At 61.8% G+C, this 20,002-nt stretch overlaps 1 protein-coding gene across 1 annotated transcript; it reads left to right on the top strand.

Annotated features, from left to right (window-relative positions):
• The first annotated feature begins 7,004 nt into the window (after nucleotides 1–7,004).
• RNF208 (ring finger protein 208) lies at nucleotides 7,005–11,991 on the top strand. Its single transcript, XM_050320099.1, has 2 exons — nucleotides 7,005–7,201; nucleotides 8,980–11,991. Exon 2 carries the CDS (start codon nucleotides 9,733–9,735, stop codon nucleotides 10,528–10,530), a length of 798 nt encoding a protein of 265 aa, XP_050176056.1. The 5' UTR covers nucleotides 7,005–7,201; nucleotides 8,980–9,732; the 3' UTR covers nucleotides 10,531–11,991.
• The last annotated feature ends 8,011 nt before the right edge of the window (nucleotides 11,992–20,002 follow it).

Here is a 20,002-nt window from a genome sequence, read left to right as displayed (position 1 = left end):
CAGCCCCAAACCCCGCATGTAGATCGGGGTCCTGCAGAAAGCCAGGGCTGGATGAGCCCTGGCAGGTGGGGCACTCCCAGAGACCCCACCTGCCTTGCTGGGGGACATCCCTCAGCCTCGAGCCTGCACCCAAAACTGCACCTTCTCCCCCATCTATAGGACCATGAGGGCTCCAGAGCAGGTAGGGGGCTGTGTGGGTACCTGGTGCCCTGCACAGCTTCCCATTCACCCCCAAACACACACGTGCCCCCAGCAGAGAGGCACATGGCTCACATTGGCCCAGGTTTCTCTGGAGAGACCAGAGGAGAAAGACAGACCAGGAGGTCCTGAGTAGCAACCCAGATGGCTCCTGGCACCAAACATATTGGGCCAGGCCCTTGGAGAACTGAAGGAATCAGTGAGAAGAAAGGTAATGGAAACCCCAAGGCCAGATGATGCTGTCAGCCCATGGGATGCAGCCTCTTCCAGGCACCCTCTGCCACAGGCTCTACACAGCCCCCAGCTTCTTCCCAGGGTGGTGCTGGGGAGTTCACCAGCTCCTGCAATTCCTCATGCCTGCTCCACACCTCCCCCCTGACACGTCCCATCCCCAGGTCTGTGAGCCACCCCGCCTCCCCCAGCTGCTCAGAGCAAGCGTTGGCTCAGTTTGTTGAGCTCAAACCACAGCATCAGTGCCTGTTCTGGCAGCCCCACTGTGCCCCACAACCACTGAGCAGGAGCTGAACCAGGGCAGCTCCCATCACAGCTCCCCAGGGAGGGTTACAGGCATGCAGGGAAAACAAAATCCTCAGCTCAGCGCTCAAATTCTGACCTAGAAATGCAACTGTGGTGCTCCAGACAAGAGCATTGGTTGCCCAAGCTGAGCAGAAGGGGTGGCAGAAGACCCAGGGAGTGTTGCCAGCTGCTGGGAGCAGGGATGGGGGAGCACATGGTGCCCTCAGGTCCTGCTGGATCCCACCCTGTGCAAGCATGGCCACAACCTCGTGTGTGGGGCTGCATCCAGAGCGAGGGGGGCAGGAGCCAGGAGCCAGGCAGGACTCGGTGGGTCCCATCCGCCGCCTTGAGGGAAGTTTTCCTGCCAAAGCTGAAATTACGCTGCAAAAACAAATCGCTGCTTCAGTCCGAGCTGCTCTCCGGACCAGTGTCCCAGCCGAGGTAGCAGCCGAGAGGGAGGAGCAGGACCTTGTGCACCCAATCCCCCGTGCCTGGACCACCCTGTCCCACCGGCCCTGGCCGCTGTGCCGCCTCCTCCCTGCCCCACTTCGTGTCCCGGCGCGGCATCCACGCGAGCAGCGCTGCCAGCGAACACGCGCGGGCAGCGCCGGGCTCTCCCAGGGAGCCAGCAAAGCAAACGCTAAATGTCACCACAGTTACGAGGCGCTGCCGCAGCCCCGGCACAGGAGCTGCTCCACCAGCCCTGCACCCGCGCAGGAGGGACGGCAGAGCGGCCCGAGCCCGGCTCTGGCACATGCTCTGGTTTCTTCTGAGCCTCAGATCCCTCGGGTTCTGTTAAACCCAGCATCAGCTGGGCTGCATGGGCAGGGGGAAGGTTTCTGTAAAACTGCCATTTTTATTTCTGGGCCAGCCCTGTCCTGTTTTGCTTGGGCACAAGGTGTTTTCTGAAGGAAATGGGTCTTCCTTGCACCTTCTCACGCCTGAAATGTGGCTCTGGGTCTTTGTGGTCACCCTCTGCCTGGGCCAGCAGCTCCTGGGGGGCTGCAGACCTCCCTGTCAGCCCCCAGTGGCACTGCAGGACAGGGAGGGAGTTTCTGAGGTGACTGCTGCTGTGGGATCACCAACAAGGCATGAAATCCTCCTTTCCCGAGGAGTCCATGGGACTGTACATACACAGGGCTGGGGAAGATGCAGCCCCAGATGAAGCAGGGAGTTCTAACAGGCACAGGGGATCCCACTTGCCCCATGAGGACTGTGGCTAGTCTCATTACAACAGCCCAAGCCCTGCTCAGAGCGTGGCCAGCATGTGGCTCTGGACATCTCCAGGGCTGGAGATCTCACCACCTCTCTGTGCCCTAGTCTACTCTTTGACCCTTAGAGTGAAAAATCTTTTCCCTGATTAGCTATAGGGAAATACAGCTGGAATTTCCCATGTCCTGGCTTGTGGCTTTAGAACCTCATTCTCCCACTCCTCTCAGGAGATAACTGTGGAAAGCAATAAATTTTCCATGAATGTTCTTTCCTGGCAGCTGAGAAACCTCATGTCTGCAGGTAGGGAGCTGCTGGGGAGGGGAATGAAGGTCACCACATCCAAGGAGAGAGGAGGTGGTCCCTCTGGCCCTGCTGCCTTGGTCACCCTCCTCCCCCCTGCTCTCCTGCTCAGTGCAACCTCAGCAAGGTGGGTCCCCACTTCACACCAAGGGCTCACAGAAGTGGCCACTATTAATCACTAAACTAATAAATCACTAAGAGTAAAAATAATGATTATACCCCTTGAAATCTACTGGGGCTTTAGGAACATCTGTAACCTTCAAGCTGGGCAGAGTACCGTGTGTGTCAGGGTGTTCATAATTCCCAGAATCTTGAGGCTTGTGTGTTTAGGCTTCAGCCACCTTGGCGATCTCCTGAGCACCATTTTTCTCATTCTGGAGTCTCCATAGACAACTGCAAGCCTAGAAACTACTACATCCAACCCCCCACCAGCGTGTTAGGACTGTGCTGCAAGAGCATCAATGACCACCAGCAACCCACACACTGCTTCAAACAGCAACCAGAGAACCAGCTCTGCAGCAGCTGTGGCATCCTCCAGCAACCAGCTGACAATGAGCGACTCCGCTGGTTTCTTGGCAGATATTTTCATAGCATCCTTCCCTCAAAATGGTGTTTGCTCTGCCTGGGCACGCTGCACAGACAGCTCCTGTGTTGGTTTTGGTGGAGTAGCTTGGCAGATGAGAGCTGCCATGCTTTCCTCTTCGGCTGGGCTGCTGATGCCACCTCACACAGGCCTGGAGGGTCTCAGCCTGGGACAGAGATGACTGTGGCACTTGGGGTTCCTTCTCCTGATGCTGCTCCCTGGGAAGGAGAGAGTTCTGAGGGGACGGAGCACGAAGGATGGAACTGTGGAGCATGGGCACTGCAGCCACGTCTCCCAGCCGTGGCAGGCCGGGCTGTCCCTCCGGCACGCGGAGCAGCCGGGCAGGCGCCAGTGCTGCCCCGCACAGACCTGCTGGTAAAGCTGCTCTCTGGAAAGCTGAGGATGAGCTCATTTTTTGGTGGGTGAATTATCTATGTGATGAGTGATTCACCAGTGCAAAACAAGATTGGTGTGAGAAACAGGCTGGATTTTGGAAAGAGCTGTTTATGCGTGTAGGACCTGGACAAAGGAATTCGTTAATGAGAGCAGCAAGGAGTAAATAAAGGTGGTGTGAGTCACTGCAAAGGGCACCCCAGGAGCTGCCAGGAGCACAGACAGCCTGGATAGGATCCAGGATGGGGGGCAGGAAGGTTGGGCACACACAGAGCCATCAGCTCACTGGGGTTGAGTGGAAAGCAAAGACACAGGTGTCATCACAGCACAGGGTCAACACCAAACAAGGACAGGGCCATCCTGTCAGAATAGGGCAATAAAATCCCGAGCATACAGCTGGATGACTGAGTAGATGATGGCTGATGCAGATGAGGAGGAAGAAATTTAGGGTCAAATAATTTTCTGGCATCATCGTTCATCTCAGCAGGGACTGGCCAATGGTGTTACAGTTCCCAGCACATCTGTAAAGCAAAGGTTTGGAACTGATCCATTTGTGACACTGGAAATGCATGAGTTTGGCATAAAGAAACTGTGGTTTCATGCAGGGTGGTCCCAAGACCAACATAATTACAAAAATAACCTCTTGATTATAAAGAACAAAACTTTTGTTCATTTGGGACACGTGAAGTGAACCCACAGGCAAAGCTGCTCCTGTGTGTCTGCCCAAGGAGAGCTCTACACAGGATCTGAGGACAGCAGGTACACTAGAACTGAGGAGCTCCCTCTGAACCCAGAGATGTGCTTGGCCTGCTGAGAAAGTCTCTGAAAATGGTAAAATACATCAGTGCTGCTTGTAAAAGCCAGGAGAGGATGCCAGATCACATCAGCACAGCTCAGAAGGCATTCTGAGGATATTCACGTGCAGCCAAAATATGTACATTTATCACAACACACAATACAGTAGATTTTTATAAAAATAATGCTGTATATATGTGTATATAACAAAGTGAGGTGTTAAACTCAGGAGCAAGAGACAAGACCCAGAGACAAATGTTAGAGCTTGGCCACAGAGGCTGATATTTTGTAGGGATATCACTCAAGTCCACAGCCATCCAGGCCCAACCAGAGATGAAGGGTCTGAGTTTTGAAGAATGAGATTATTTTCAGTTTGGGTAGAAAGCAGAGATACTGGTGAATGAACTTAGCAGAGAAAAGGAAAGATCTGCATTGAGCACACAAAGCAGAGGCAGAGCCATTGGGGCAATAGGAAGATCCCAGCACCTTGGCACAAACACACTCCTATTCAGCAGAAAAGATGCCCGATGTAATTTATGATTATTTTTAAATAGAGCTGTTGCTTAACTCACGGAGTAGCAGCATAATAACACCGTGTAGCTGGGTCAGCACGGGGATGCCATATGAATTAATAACAGAAAATGGCTCGTGCTCACTTCCTGCAATTTCCTTTGCTCAGTGAGCTCAAGCGTAAGATATTGGCTCTTGCTATCTGCATCCAGGCACGTTAGCAGGGAAGTCAGGAAAAACTGACACAGGGAGGATAGGGAAGATTAAGGGAATCCCTGTTTAGCAGTGTTAGGGTGCCAGATAGCAGCAACCTCACAGATTTCGGCAGGTGAGCAGATCAAAGAATGGCACTTAGAGGGACTGGAGGCAAAGTCATTAGAAAATCCCTTATCCAGGGAGAGAAACTTGAAGATTACAAACATAACCAGTAAACACTGTCAACAAGCAAATGAGGATTTCCAGGCAGAGGCAGCTGGTGGGTGACACTGCATGGTCTCAGGGGTACCACTCTCTGGGGTCAGTCCAGCCTGAGGTTGAAGCACAGCTGAGCCCTCAGGCCCTGGGGCACCACTCTGCCCAGGTTTGGTCATCTCTTCCAGGCCAGGCACATGGGTGAAGCTTTTAGCATCCTTGCCTGGGTGAGCAGATCATCTGTGGGCTGCATAAGGCCCAATGGAGCTGTGAAATATATGAAATCTGTTTTTTGTGTTCATCCCACTGACGGAGGGGCCAGGGAACAGGGATGGTGTGAGCACAGTGTGGGTGTGCCCCAGGATGACCCCTTGTTGGGCTGGGTCTTTGCTGCAGTGGGGATGGAGGGTCAGCAAGCAGGTCTGGGCAGGGTAACCTTCAGGCCTCAAAATCCAGGCAAAATCCTGAAGGAGTATAAAAAGCTTGAGAATGGCAATGTGTGACATGAGCAGGGAAACTCCAGCAGCACCCAGAAGAGCCCAGTGAGTGCCCACCAGCACCTTGTCCCAGCCAGAGTGGGATGGAGGGATGGAGCAGGTTTGGATTCTGGTGCCCCTGTGCCTGGGTTGCTGTCACTGGGGGGTTTGGCTGTGAGCTTGGGGTCTGGGGATGGGAGATGGGGGGCTCTCTGTGGGGCTGCCTGCTCATTTTGACTGACTGTCTGGGGACTCCCTGTGCTGGAGGCACCCACAGTGTGGGGGGAGAGGGCAACCTGGCCCCTCTAATATCTGCCAGAGCCTGGCAGGAGCCAGGAAACACAGACCAGGAGTCCCCCTCCCAGGGCACCTGTCCCCAGCCTACAGGCTCATGTCTGCCTGTGCCACTGATGGGTGTCAAACCAGCAAGGCCATGGCAGTGAGCTATGCTGCCCAGAGCTCTGATGGACCCGGCACCACTGCTGGGACCCAGCGCTGGTGTGACCCCCCACCCACCACTCTGAGCCCACCATGTCCCCAGGGACCAGCGAGACGCTGTGCCTGCCTGCCCTGGAGCTCAGTCAGGACTAGGGGGCTGTCAGGGGAGCCCCTCTGCCCTGGTCCCGTGGGGGTGGCCGTGGCTCCCCTGGGACACGGTGGGGTGCACGGCGGATTCGACAGTGGGGAAAAAGCAGTGATGGGGGCACTCCTGGCGGTCCGGCCTCTCCCCAGCCCGGGAGCTGCAGGGGCTGCTGGCGGGATCCCGGTGTTGCCCCACAGCTGCGGCCCCGGAGCAGCATCGCCCGCTGGCATCGCCGCGGAGCCGCTTCCAGAGGCGCTGGATGCTGAGTCACCGCGGGCCCCTCGGAGCGACTCGCGGGGGCCCGGCCGGCGGCGGCGGGGGAAGGAGCGGGGCCGCGGCGGGGCGGGTGGGTGCGGGGAAGGGGGTGTGGGAGAGATGGGGGTGTGCGGACAAGGGGGATGTGCGGGACAAGGGGGATGTGCGGGGAGGGGGCGCGCGGGCAGCGAGGGTGTTGCGGGGAGGGAGGGTGCGGGGCAAAGGGGGTGCGGGGCGGGGAGGGGGTGCGGGGAGGTGGGGGTGCGGGGCGGGAGGGAGGTGTGCGGGGCGTCAGGCGCTGCGGCCGGTGGGCCCCGGCGCTGCTGAGCGAGAGAAATGTGAGGCGGCTGCACCACTGCGGCGGCACTGCGGGCGGCGGCGGAGCGCGCAGCAGCGCCCGCGCCGCCGGGCCCCGGGGACGGCGGGCACGGAGCCGCCGCTGCCTGCCCGCTGCTGCCCGCCGCTGCCTGCACCTGCCGAGGGGCACCGGAGGAACCGGGCTCAGCCCCCCGCAGCCTGCGCTGCCCGACGGGGGTGTTGCATCAGCCCCGCGCCGACTCGGGGTCCGCGGCCGGGGGCGGTGGGGAGCCGGGAGGGGGCGAAGGGCCCCCGGAGCGGCAGCGGCGCTACCGCCGCCTCCCCGGCCGCCGGTCCCCGCGGAGCATCCGGAGGAGCCCGGCGCCGCCAGCCCGGCCTCTGTGCCCGGTGCCCTCCCCACGCCGCCGGGGCCGCGGCCGGAGGGGCCGGAGGGTCGGGGGAGCGGGGCGGGGGCGGCCCGGCCGGCGGGGACCATCCGTGGGAGCCGCGCCTCGGACCCGCCGGCATCCCCGGAGAGCCGCGCCTGGCCGGGGCAGCGCCGCATCCCTCTGCCTTTCAGATAACCTCCGCCGGCCGGGCCTGCGGACCCGCACCGGGCACCGAGCGGGGGCTGGCGGCTGAACTGGGACCCCCTGCCCGGGGCCAGCGCAGGTAACGGCGGGCAGCGACCCGGGGTGGTCACGGTGCGGGCGTGCGGGATTGCACGTGTGTGTGTGTGTGTGAGTGTGTGTGTGTGTGTGAGTGAGTGTGTGTGTGTGTGTGTGTGTGTGTGTGTGTGTGTGTGTGTGTGAGAGTGTGTGTGTGAGTGTGTGTGCGGGGTGCACTTGTATGTGCACATGCATGTGCACCGCAGGGCTGCAAGCGTGGGGCAGGGGTGTGTGGGGCTGGGGACTGCGGTGGGAGGTCGGGGGAGGAGGGGGCTGATGCGTGTCGTGGGGGGGAGGGTGCTGGGGCGAGCTGTGTCACCATGGAAGTGATGGGACTACGGGGTAAGCTGGGGGGCCATGTCATCCCAGAAGTGAGGATGTCACCCCAAGGGTGATGGGCTGTGAGGTACAGCTGGGGGCTGTGTCACCCCATGGGTGATAGGGGTGCAGGTTATGTGTGTGGGGGGATGTTGCCCTACAGATGATGGGGTGCAGGGTATGGTGGGGGGTTTTGTTTCACCCCAGAGTGATGGGGTGCAGGGTATGGTGGGGGGTTGTGTTTCATCCCAGGTGTGATGGGGTGCAGGGTATGGTGAGGGGGTTGTGTTACCCCAGGATGATGGAGGTGTGGGGTACAGGGGGGGGCTGTATTTCACCCCAGGAGGGATGGGGTGCAGGGTGCTGCTTCAGGGCTGTGTCTGGAGGGGTGTGACAGCAGGAGTGTGGGAACGTGGTGACAGTGTGTGGCACTGCTGACCACCCGGATCGCTGTGCCCATGGGTGCTGTGGGTGAGTGTCTCTGTGAGAGCTGCAGGCAGAGCCCCCGGGGCTGCTGCTGTCTGCAGGGTGGGGGTTGGGGAACATTTGGAGCTTGCAGGGTGCAGGATGAGGGGTGCAGTATGTGGGCCCATGATGGGGGATGCAGGACATGAGGCCTCCCTCCTCAGGGCCAGATGCTTGAAGGACCCCGGTGCTACCAGGGCATGGCCCCTGGGACACCCCAACTGGGGTTGGGCAGGGATCCAGCACCCCTCCCCAGCTTTCAGGCACTTGGGGTTGAACCCCCATGGCCTCTCTTCGTGCCCAAAGTCTGCTGCTGCAACCAGATGGCCCCCTCGGGCCCCCTCCTTCAGGCCTGGCAGCGCTCAGCAGGAGCAGGCATCCCTCTAACAGGATTTGCAGTGTGATGGAGGAAAGCGCCTTCGCCCTTCTCGAGGAGAGCCGGGCTGGTGCAGGGGCTGCTGAGGGAGAAAATGGCCACGGGCTGGGTGCCTGTTCTCCATCTCCTGCCCCCAAGTGTGGAGTGTCCTCTCCAGAAGCCCCGGGACAAGGGCAGGGAGATGGGAAGGGGGAGAGGAAGCTGGAGGGAGGGATAATAGCAGGGACAGATCAGGAGCAAGCGATGGAGGTAAAAATAGATCCACTGAGCAGAGGAGGGGCTAAACGTGAGAGAAAACCCTGAGCAGAGGCAGGTCGGTGGAGGAGCCCCTTCGGGAGGGGCCCTGCGTCCCAGTGGAACACAGGGGGACCTGCCCTCCCATCTCCAGGGCAGAGGGGGGTTCCAGGACCCCTCACTCGGGGCCACTGAGGGGATGCCTGTGGGGAAATACCTGCCTGCTCCCATTTCCGCAGCCCAAGCACGCGGGCGGATGGACAGGACCTGCAGGGCTCAGTTGCCAAATTGCCGGGCTGCAAGGCAGGCAGGCATCCCGGGGGAGTGCTGGCAGCCGGTAGATCCCTGAAGAGCCTTGGATCCAACCCCCTCTCGCTTTTCATTTCCAGCGAGCACGAAGCTGAGCTGGGGACAGAGGTACCAGGGACGGAAGGGACAAGGTGCCTGGTGGCCTCGCAGCAGCCAAGGTGAGCTGCCCTCCGGCAGGGGATGCACCCTGAGCCCCTGCCCTGTGGGAGCTGCCGGTGACGTTAAGTGGGAGAGCCGGGAAGTCAGAGCAAAGGAATTTGCAAACACATTCCTCAGCGCCACGAGGATCCCACCGCGAGTAAACAGGAATAAAGGCTGGGCTGGGGCAAACTGAGAGCTGCCTCCAGTTCCTGTGAGACGCTCCCTGAACTCACCTGTCCCGGGCAGTGCCCGGCAGCACCATCCCAAGATTACTGTTCCTGACTGCAACTGATCCGGTGGGAAGTGGCAGGGAAGGCGAAGAGGAAGGCTGCTGTGTGACTGAGGAGGGCTACTGTGTGACTGAGGAGGGCTGCTGAGTGACTGAGGAAGGCTGCTGAGTGACTGCCAATGTCACCATAACATCCCAGAGAGGCTGCAGGGAGTCGACGCTTTGATCGCCCACCCAAGAGCATCCTGCAAGGCAGGCAGGATGCCACTGTGAGCCCTGCCTTCCCCTGCCTGCCTCACACCTGGCACCCTCAGGGCTGGCTGGAGAAGAGGGGCGCGGGGCCCGCTGGCGCTGCCCCGTGTCCCCAGGATGCTCTCCCGCGCCAGCGGCTGCTCCCCGTGCTTCTGCTCCGCTGCCAGACCGAGGTTGAAAGCTCAGCAGGCTGCCAGCATGTTTTAGCCTCATGCAGGCGCCCCTCGGAGACCCCAGAGCAGTGGACAGTAATGTGAAAACGATACTCATGTCGTGTCTGAAAGGGCAACAGGTCATCATTAAAATGGAGGCGATGAAAATCATCCACCCGGAGAAGTTTTCGGAGCTGCAGGCGTCGCAGCCGCGCTACACGCCGGCCCCGCGCCGCGAGCCGCCCCTCGTGGCCAAACGCGCCTGGCCCTCCGAGTCCGAGATCATTGTCAATCAGGCGTGCGGGGACATCCCCGCCCTGGATGCCACCCCTGGCCCCCTGCCGCTGCCCCGGACTCCCCCCCTGCCGCGGCGCGAGCGCGGGTACCAGGGCCAGCGGAAGGGCAGCTCCGAGGTCTGCTACCACCGGCAGCCGCCGTCGGACGAGGTGATCGTCAACCAGTACGTGCTGCACCCCTCAACGCCCTGCGAGCCCCTCGAGTGCCCCACCTGCGGCCACATGTACAACTTCACCAACAAGCGGCCCCGCATCCTCTCCTGCCTGCACTCGGTGTGCGAGGAGTGCCTGCAGATCCTCTACGAGTCCTGCCCCAAGTACAAGTTCATCTCCTGCCCCACCTGCAAGCGGGAGACCGTCCTCTTCACCGACTACGGGCTGGCAGCGCTGGCTGTCAACACCAGTATCCTGAACAGACTGCCGGCCGAGGCCCTGGCCGCCAACCCCGTCCAGTGGAGCAGCGACACCGACCGCAGCTGCTACCAGACCTTCCGCCAGTACTGTGGGGCTGCCTGCACCTGCCACATCCGGAACCCGCTGTCCTCCTGCACCATCATGTGAGCCCTGCGCCCTGCCCGCACCTCCCGGCACACAGCAGGTGGGAGAGCACGGCGCAGCACCACGACCGGCCCCCGGTCCCCTCTTTGCCAGTGGCACAGCCAGGGAAAGCTCTGACACTCACCACAGCCAAGGACATGGGACCAGCGTCCTCGCCAGCACTGTCGGGAGGTGACGGGGATGCTGGGACCCGGCAGCAGCCCCCGACACACCGGTGGTGCCCAGGGCGAGGGACACTGGGATGGGGAGCACATCTACCAGCGCATCCAGGGGCTCCAGCTCCCCCCGGCTCTGCAGTGGGTGCCCCTGCTGTGCATCGAGCACCTCGCCGTGCTCCTTCCCCAGGCGCCTCTCCCTCCTCTCTCCCGGCTCTCCCGAGAGTGGACGCTGGGTCCCACCCAGGGTGACACCCTCCCCATCGCCCCACGGCCGGCAGCAGCAGCACAAGGAGCCCTGGAGGTGCACGATGCCACACTGGGTCACCCTCCCAGCACAGGAAGCGAGGACAGGTCCCCAGTTGCCCCCTCCTCCCCCCGTCTCTGTAAGTTATTTGCCAAAGCTTTCATCTCAGTGGCCACGCCGCCCAGCGCCGAGTCTCAGTAGCCACGCCAAGCCACCACACCGGCCCCTCGGATGCCAGCAGACACACGGCCCATTTCCTCCACAGGCCCTTGAGGAAAGCTCCACTTTGTCCTCATTTTGGAGGATTCTTGTTTCTTCCCCATCCATCCCCAGCCGCCCCATCCCAGGCCATTATGTGTTCACAAAGGCATTGAGCTGTGCCCGTTCTCTGCTGCTCCACCTGGGACCCGCACCGATGCCCCGTGGGATGGCTCCTGGGGGTAGCATGGGGTCCGGTACCCCAAATTGCTGGGTCCAGTGAGGGGATTTGGCTGGGCAGGGGGACTGAGGTCTGGCTCCTGCCCGCAGTCCCTTCCCTGGAGCAGCATCTCTGCTGTGACCCCTGTGCGGAGGGGCTGGCAGGGCAGCAGCCCCCTGTGCACAGTCTTGCTTTCTCCAGAGCACCCGGAGGAGTAAGTTTGCTGCCAAAAAAGCAAAAAAAAATAAAGAAAAAGCCATAATTTGCAGTTGCTCCCACGGGGCTGAGCACCACAACCCGGCACACCAGGGGCACATGCCAGCCAGTCCCAGAGCACCGGGACTGAGCAAGCCACAGGGGTCCCAGAACCTTTTATCCTGGAGGAAAGAGCAGCCCCTGGCACTGGCCGAAGCCCAGCACCCACCCAGGGAGAGAGGCCAGCCCATCCCCCTGCCCGCCCCGAGGGAGCGGCCGTGCTGCCGGCACAGCCCCGGGACCACCCCCTGGTGCACAACGGGGCCGGTACCGTCTCTGTGTTGCTCTGCCAATGCCTCCCGCTACTGGTTGTGACCATGATCATGTTTTATACCCGGCCTTGTTCTGACCCCCATCAGTCTCCCCAATAAAGATTATATTGGAACGAACAGCGAGCCGGCGTCTCGGGACAGCGTCGCTGCGGGCAGCACTGGGGGACACACCGGGACGCTGCACCCTGCCCTGATCCATCTCGGGCAAGCTGGGGGAGATACCCAGGGTTAGGGCTTTCCCCTGGGCCGACACCTCCTCCTCAAATCTGGCTCTCGGCTCTGGTGCAGTTGCGTCCCTGCCCTGCCCAGTCCCTGGTCCCACCGCACGTGGATAGATGGGCACTGTGGGGGACCCTGCCCACCTCGGCAAGTGGTCCCCAGCCACACCAGGGGCTCTCAAACACCCGCTGGATGCCCCTTCCGCCCCCAGTGATGTGGGATACTGGGGGGAGGGGGTGCCAGGTGGCACATGGTGTCGGAGGGAGCCGGGCAGGGACACAGGCAGTGCTGGGCTGTCTCAGCCCCTCTCTGGGGGCACACAGGGACTGCCCTGGGGGCTGGTGTGCACTCCGCAGCACTGGCCAATGGCATTAGTGGGGAACACCTGCTGCCTGCCCCCAGTGGACCCCAGGATCACCGTGATGGCAGCTCCCTGTCTAGAAAAGGCAGGAATCTGCAGCAGGAGCAGCGGGAAGGACATTCCCAGGACGCTGCAGCTCCCCAAGGTGTGAGCTGAGCACACGGGCTGGTGTGTGCACGTGCATGTGCACAGTGAGGGTCTCTGTGCAGGCACAGCCCTTCTGGCCCAGTAAAGGCCCCCTAATTTCCCTTCTCCAGAAGCAGCAACTGTCTCTGCCCCCTGCTATGGGCCACGGTGGAGCAGCTGCTCCCAAAGCACCAGCACGTCCCACAGGCCCCACCCCAGTGGGTGCAGGGGCTGTGGGGTGGCTGCAGACCCCTTGTCCTTGGCTGATGGTTCCTATCCTAGGGGAGGTTTCTATGCCTGGAAAACAAAACCCCATCCCAGTCCACGGTTGCTGAATTACAGCATCAGTAATGAAGCTGGTGCCATCCCCATCCCAGAGCACACTGCTGCCTGTCTCTCTGTCCCTGCAATCACATCCCCATCCTGCACCCACATTCCTGCCATCCTTCCTGGGTGTGGGGTCAAATGCAGCCCTGGCATAGTGCAGGTGTCTCCTGGTGGTCTCAGCAACATCCCCATCAGTCTGATGTGGCTGCCTGGGGAAGTTGGGGCAGCCTGACGTCCAGAATATGCATCTGCCTCACCCCAAAGGCTCATCCCAAACCCAGGAAAAATGTCTTCAGCACCCCAAAGGCTCATATCAAATCCAGGCTGAGCATCTCTGTCCCCAAAGACACCAAAGCAGGGCCAGGCAGGGCAGAGGTGGCAGCAATTTTGCCCTCAAAGCTGGAATTTGACCTTTCTGTTACATAAGGATGAAGGGTACAGCATGTCCTTCCCCACCCTCGTGGCACCTCTTGGGCACAGAGTAAATTTAAAACTGCTAATTTAATTTTGAGTTGCAATTAAGGAAGAAATGGGGCTTTTCAGGAGCAAGTGATGGGTGAGAGCCCATTTCTCCAGCCCTATTAACCTCGAATAAGCACTCATTGGAAGAGAGGCCGAGTGTGCTGTGAGGGATAGGGACACGGGGCAGTGCCAGTGTCACAGCTGCAGGTGAATCAAAAGTCTTTCAAAGTCACATCCCAAGACTTTAAATGCTCCCATGGCCACACTGAGCTCCGTGCCTCCAACAAGGGTTTTCGTAGAGCTCCAAGTCCCTCCAGCTGCTTAGGAGCAGGTTTGGCCATATGTGAGCAACGATGCCCCCAAAATGTTCCCAGATGAAGTAGCTGCAAAATCTCCTCATCGTTGTAACATCTGTCCCAGGCTGGGATGGAGCTCTGGGCTCTCCCAGTGTCCAGTTTGGCCCATAATGGGGGAGGGGACTTGGGGGGGTTAAATTGCTCCTGGGGATCACCCTTTCCCAAATGTCCTCAGATGTGGGAAGGGCCAGGCTCATCCTCTGGCATGAGTTCAGGGCGTGATGTTTCCCAACCATTCTCCTCGAAGTTCAAGAAGTGTTTGGACAATGCTCTCAGGCACATGGTGTGATTCTTGGGGTGTTCTGCACAGGGGCAGGAGTTGGGCCTCGATGATCCTGATGGGTCCCTTCCAACCCAGCGTATTCTGTGATTCTATGAAAACCATCTCCTGCAGCCTGCCTGGTTGGTGCCAGGGGTCACAGGGCTGGGGCAGCTCTGCTCCAGCAGGTGATGGTGGTGGCCACCCTGGGCACTGCTGAGGCCAGTCCCCATGCACATGGTCCCACCAGCCCCATCCTGCCCCCGGGGTTGCACAATAGGAGCAGCTCCCCAGGGCCATGGGCAGAGGGAGGATCAGCCCCAGTGCTGGGCTGGGGCTGTGCTGGGTGAGGCAGGACCAGCGTGCCAGGCTGGAAGGAGATGGTTGGAGTACTGGGGCTGTGCTTTCTTTGGGGACATGCAGCCTCCAACCTCGACCCAGGGCAGTCACACACCCAAAACCGCTGTTTCAGCAGAGAGGAAGCTGCTTGCAACGGCGTGTGCCAGCACCCTGCTTTCACAACGGGGTGCAACCCAAAGGGAGAGGATAATGGGTGCTGGCACAGAGCCCGAGAGGCTGTGACAGATCCCCAGGGCAGTGCTGGCCCTGGGGATGGGGAGGGACTGCTGAGCTCAGGGTTTCTTGGGGTCAAATCCAGGCGAGGTCTGCCCACAGTCTTGGATTCCCACTCCTGCTCGCTGCCCAGCTCCACGTCCTGGCATGGGAGTGGCCCCCAGTGCCTCACCATGCCAGCGCCGTGGCTGGCCCTCCGGCCATGCTCTCACAGGCATGGGATGGGGACATATCCCAGCACCTGGGGGATGTGACTGGGGTGCAATGGGGTGTTAGGGGCTTGAGGGAGGGGACAAAGAGGGCTGAGAGTGGAGGGATGGGGGGGTTCTGGGGGACAGTGCTGGAGTCCATGGTGAAGGAAGAGGGGTAGGGGAGCTGCAGTGAGGCAATGGGGGGATGGCAGTGAAGAGCTGGGGGGTTGGTGAGGAGGTGGGTGAGGGCTGCACGGGGCTGCATGTGGTGAGATGGTGGAGTTGGAGGAGCTGTGGGCGGGGGCTGGGGGCTGCAGGGGGGTGTGCACAGGGACACAGGGTGCTGGGGGAGGCACAGTGCTCCATGGGGTGCCAGGGGACAGCAGGGCATCAGAGGGTGCCCATGTGGGGCTGCGCCCCCAGCAGGAGCCCTAGGTCAGCCCTGTGGGCCCCAGCCCTGCTCCCCGTGCTGCAGCACCCGCTGCCACCTCGGAGCTCTAACTATAACCCAGTCCCTGGGAGCAGACACTGCAGCCGGGCTCTGCATCACCCTGGGGGTCCATCCTGTGCCACAGCCCCCCAGGGACCCCTCCCCGGGGCGATGGAGGTGCCGTTCAGCGCTCAGCACCCCGAGGTGCGGGCAGTGGCGAGGGGAGGGTGCGTTGTGCTCTGCACGTCCCCTGGAGCAGCTCTGGCCTGGTTCACCACATGCCCGTCACACCCCCATGCAATGTAGAGCAGGGACACGTGCAGGGGCCCAGGCAGTGACAGGGCCCCCCCGGGTGTTTGAGCCTCCCCTCCCTGCAGGCTCCAGCCAGCCCAAAATGCCCCCAGCCAGGGCTGAGCCAGTGCTTCTCCTAATGGAGCTGTTCCACTTGGTATAAATAAATATTCCTTGGTGCCACAGGAGTTGGGGGGGACCCACCTGCCTCTACCTCCTGGCCTGACCTGTTTTGGGGTGCCCTGCTCCTGTCCTGTGAGGTACTTTGCCAGAGCAACACATGGTAGGGCTGATGCTGGGAGTGGCATGAGTGCCCCGGGAAAGCCCAAGCCCAAATTTCTGCCCCCACGGGCACAAGGACATGTGTTTCCTGCAGGGCTGTGTGGGCAGGGCAGTGCTCACTCCACACTGAGCTGGTTCCCTGTGCAGGAGGAAGGGGAAGGGGATGGGGGGCTCTGTGTGGTCCCCCACAGCCACAGCCCGGGAGAGGTGCCCTTGGTGTGTTCCCAAGGGAGAAGAGTAAAGTTGGGACATGTGGACAGTTGCACAAGCCTGGCATGGCTGGGCAGGAGGACAGGGCACAGCAATATCACCAGTCCCTCAGCAGGGATGGGCAGGGGGGGACAGAGAGGGGTGACAGCACAGGGGGGTGATTTGGCCCAGGGTCTGTGCAGAGCCTTGGCAGGGCACCCAGAGCAGGCCAGCAGTGATAAATAGAGAGCAGCACATCCCAGGCTGCAACCATGGGTGTCAGCATCCCCCAAATTCTATCCTGGGGGGATCTTGAGGGTCTGATAACTCCCTGCCACCCACTACCAGCCCAAAGGTGGCTGAAAGCCTGGAGGCATCCCCATCCCTGTCCACTCAGGGTACAGGTGCCCCCAAGGAGTGTTGAGGGGCAAGGGTGCAGAGGAGCTGCACTGTGACCCAGGCACTGCCTGGCTGGGACAGGGCCCCCATCCGAGACCGGCAGAGGCAGAACCAGCCCCTGCTCAGCCCTGGGACACTCCTGCTCCACGGCAGCCACGGGCAGGTGCCACATGGGCACAGCTCCAGTGCTGCTCACCACAGGCTCCTCCACCTGTGTGCTGCAGGGACAGAGCTGTGTTTGCTCTCTTATCTGCCCGAAGGGCACGGCCTGAGCACCGGCTGGCACGGCCCAGAGGGGGCTGGGAGGTGCTGGGTGGGGCGGGCACTCCTCTCAGGGTGCCTGGGGACCACTGGATGTGCCTGTCCCCTCCTTGTGTCACCACTGGGCCCCAAAGGGATAATGCTCAGCCTGGACCACGCACTGAACTCAGCTGGACATGGCTGTGGTACAAATGCAGGTTGTATTTCCAGTCCATACTGGGGAATCCCAGGCTGTCTGCCATGGGAGTGGGTGGCACAGCCCATGGCACAGTCCTGCTCTGCCTGCAGAGCCCCTTTGGTTCCCAGCCCTGTGCCAGGGATGTGCCCCGGTGCAGGAAGGAGTCCCACTCCATCTGCCCTTCGCTGCTCCAGGCTGTGTCACCTGGTGCCCAGTGCGACACAGGCACTGCCCAGCTCCAGGGTTGCCTCCCTTGGCTGCTGCTCCAGCTCCTCTGCTGCCTCAACCGCTCTGGGCTCACTGGCAGCACCAGGTCAGGGTCACAGGCCTGCTCCCAGCTGGCACCACAGCACAACTGCAGCCCCAGGGGCAGAGCGGGAGAAGGGCTCCTCTCCCCCTGTGCAGCTCAGCCTGTGGGCACTGACACAGCGCTATTTATCGAGGATGAGGAAGAGAATCACCATGAGGACGATGGGGAGGAAGATGAGGAGCAGGCTGAGCATCTCTGCCGCCAGCAGCAGCGCCAGCAGCAGGAGGTAGCAGCAGCGGCAGCGGCGCTCCAGCCGCGCCAGCCCCTGGATGAGGCAGGGCGGGTACCGCACACAGGGCAGGCACCCGAACATGCGGCTGGTGTGGAAGCGCACCTGGAAGCGATGCTCCAGGGCACCGGCCAGCCCGGGCCGCCGGGGCGGCAGGGCGGGGGGCCGGGGGGTGGCCAGGGTGCCGGGGGAGCCGGGCTGGGCGTGCAGCAGGAGCAGCTCCTCCTGCAGCTTGCAGATCTCCCACTCCAGCATGGGCGTCTTCTGGCGGCAGATGGGGCAGCGCACGCGGCCGAAGTCGGAGCCGGCGGCCGTGTCCATGATGGTGCGCAGGCAGGCACGGCACAGCCCGTGGCTGCAGTTCAGCAGGGCCGGCCTGTGCCGCTGCTCGTCGTAGGGCTCCGTGCAGATGGGGCACTCGTCCTCGCCGCCAGCCAGCACGCGGCACGGCTCTGCCGCCGCCGCCACCACCGCATCGCTCGACGTCGCCTCTTCCTCTCCGAAGACGCTCAGGATGGAGCTGGAGGCGCTGTCCATGCTGGGAGACACCCCCCATGGCACTGGGCTCTCCCTGCGGGGCAGGATGGGGGTAGTGGTGGTGGCAGCAGGAGGGTCCTGCCCTGCAGGCAGGGAGGCACCGTGGGCAGGCGGCTCATCGCGCCCAGGCAGGAGCGGCTCTGTTGCATCCTCCGCTGACGGCGGGTTCCAGTGTCCCCAGGCAGCAGTAGACGCCTCTCCACAGAGCTGGGGTGGCTCCCCAGGGTCCCCTGACCCCACAGTCTCGCTCTCACCCCTCTGCCTGGCACAGCCTTCCCCACCAGCTGTCCGCACAGGCTGGGGCCCAGGCTCTGCCTCCTCGCCTGCTGCTGCCTCCATGAGAACGGCAGCTCCACGGCCGCCCCCCTCACCCACCACCCCCCGAGGCCCCTTGGGGCTGGGTGTGGGACGTGGGTGCTGCTCCAGGGCAGCAGGCAGTCTTCAGCACGGCTGCCAGAAGGGTTTGAAGGCAGCAGCATGTGCACAGAGTCCCATCATCCCTCTGGCACAGTTTGTGGCACCCTCCCAGACCAACGGGTCAGGAGCCTTCGAAGCAGGGTGTACCCCCATCATCCTCACCGACAGAACACCCCAAGAGGGGCATCACCACGAGCATCCAACAGCCTCTTCCTCCTCCTCTTCCTCCTCCCCAGCACCAACGCAGTACTGACCCGCCACGGTCCGGAGGGGAGCGCTGGGCGCTGCCTGCCGTGCCAGAAGGGGTGCAGGCGTGCCGGGCACCCGCACAGGCAGCTGCCTCCTGCTGTGGGCCAGGCAGGGCTGGGGCCGAGCCTGGCTCTAACCAGTCTGGTTTGTCAGCTTCTGGAAGCCGCTCAAATGCGGCAGCCCGGGGCAGGAAGCCATGCCCGCGCCAATCAGCTCCCGCCGCAGCCGGGGAGGAGCTGGGCCCACGGCCGCCTCCTCGCCTGGCCCAGCACCAGGGGAGACACCTCTGTGGCCAGCGCTGCCCACACCTCTGCCCCTGGGCACGGCAGCCTGGGCCCCTCCAGTACAGCCCCCCAGCACGGGCCCTGTGCTGCTCCAGTCCAGCTCCCAGGTCAGTCCCTGTGCTGGGCCATCTCTCCCTGCCATATCCCACAAGCAGTTTGCAGGGCTTGGAAGGAAGTATCCTGCCTGGATAGTGCCCCACATTAGGGGATGGTGTCACCAGCATGATGACTGCCATGCAGTAGCTCTGCACTGTCCCCCTGGCTGTCCCTGGGCCATGGGGACACTCAGCCCAGCCAGGGGCTGCAAGTGCAAGAGCTCCTCAGGGCAAAGCAGAGAGGTGGGGAGCCCCAAAACCACCCTGTTCCCCCTCACTGTGGTGCCACAGCTCGAGCAATGCCCCGGGGCTCCGCTCACCCCTGCAGGACCCCATGACTCGGAGCGTGGGAGGGTGGCTGGGTCACAGGTGTGGTGTGGCACCGCTGTCCCTTCCTGTCCCAGCCTGCTCCCAGGGACTGTCCCTGGCTGATTCATGCCCTGGGTCCTAATTGCTATTTACGTGATGGCACCCAGTTTGCTGAACTGAGGGAGGAAGGTGGTGGCACTGGTCCCACTGGGGCAGTGGCAGGGCCAGCAGGGTGCACAACCCCGAGGCTGTAGGGAAAGGGCTGGAAGCGGCTCCCAGGATGGGGTGGAGGACGGATGGAGCAGAGCAGGTGCTCAGGGAAGGCAATAACTCAGCAGGAGCTGGCACACAGAGCTCACACCTCAGCATTAAGCAGGCTCAGGATGATGAACTGGCAGCAGAGACAGAGGATCGAGGTTTCCTCCTGTGCCTGTCCCTGCTGGCCTCGGCCACTGGAGACAGGGGGAACAGGTCTGTCCAGGCAGCCTCCTCCTGCAGCAAACGCTGCTGACTAATGCCAGGGTGGAGAGACTCCCAACAGTTCACTTCCTCTGGGCTCTGCCTCTAACAGTGGCCACTGCCATTGCTGTGGCTCCAGCAATGCCCATCGGTGCTGCCCACCCTGCATGGAGACCCCCGAGGCTGGAGCACCTGGGACAGCAGATCAGAGACCAGAGACCCCTGCCCTCTGCTCCAGCAGGGAGTGGGCATGGGGAGCCAAACACATCCCGCCAGGAGACAGGTCCTCCCCTCCCACCTGGCCCTGTTACCACCAGGAAGGGCTGGTTGGGTAA

This window comes from Myiozetetes cayanensis, unplaced genomic scaffold (assembly GCF_022539395.1).
Source record: "Myiozetetes cayanensis isolate MyiCay16 unplaced genomic scaffold, myiCay2020 scf23, whole genome shotgun sequence".
Lineage (NCBI taxonomy): Eukaryota > Metazoa > Chordata > Aves > Passeriformes > Tyrannidae > Myiozetetes > Myiozetetes cayanensis.
The sequence above is the reverse complement of the archived record's forward strand: the minus strand, read 5'-3'. Positions and strand labels throughout refer to the sequence as shown.

Excerpts from the sequence above, each read along its gene's own strand:
- RNF208 (XM_050320099.1), top strand. The coding sequence starts at position 9,733 with ATGCAGGCGCCCCTCGGAGACCCCAGAGCAGTGGACAGTAATGTGAAA.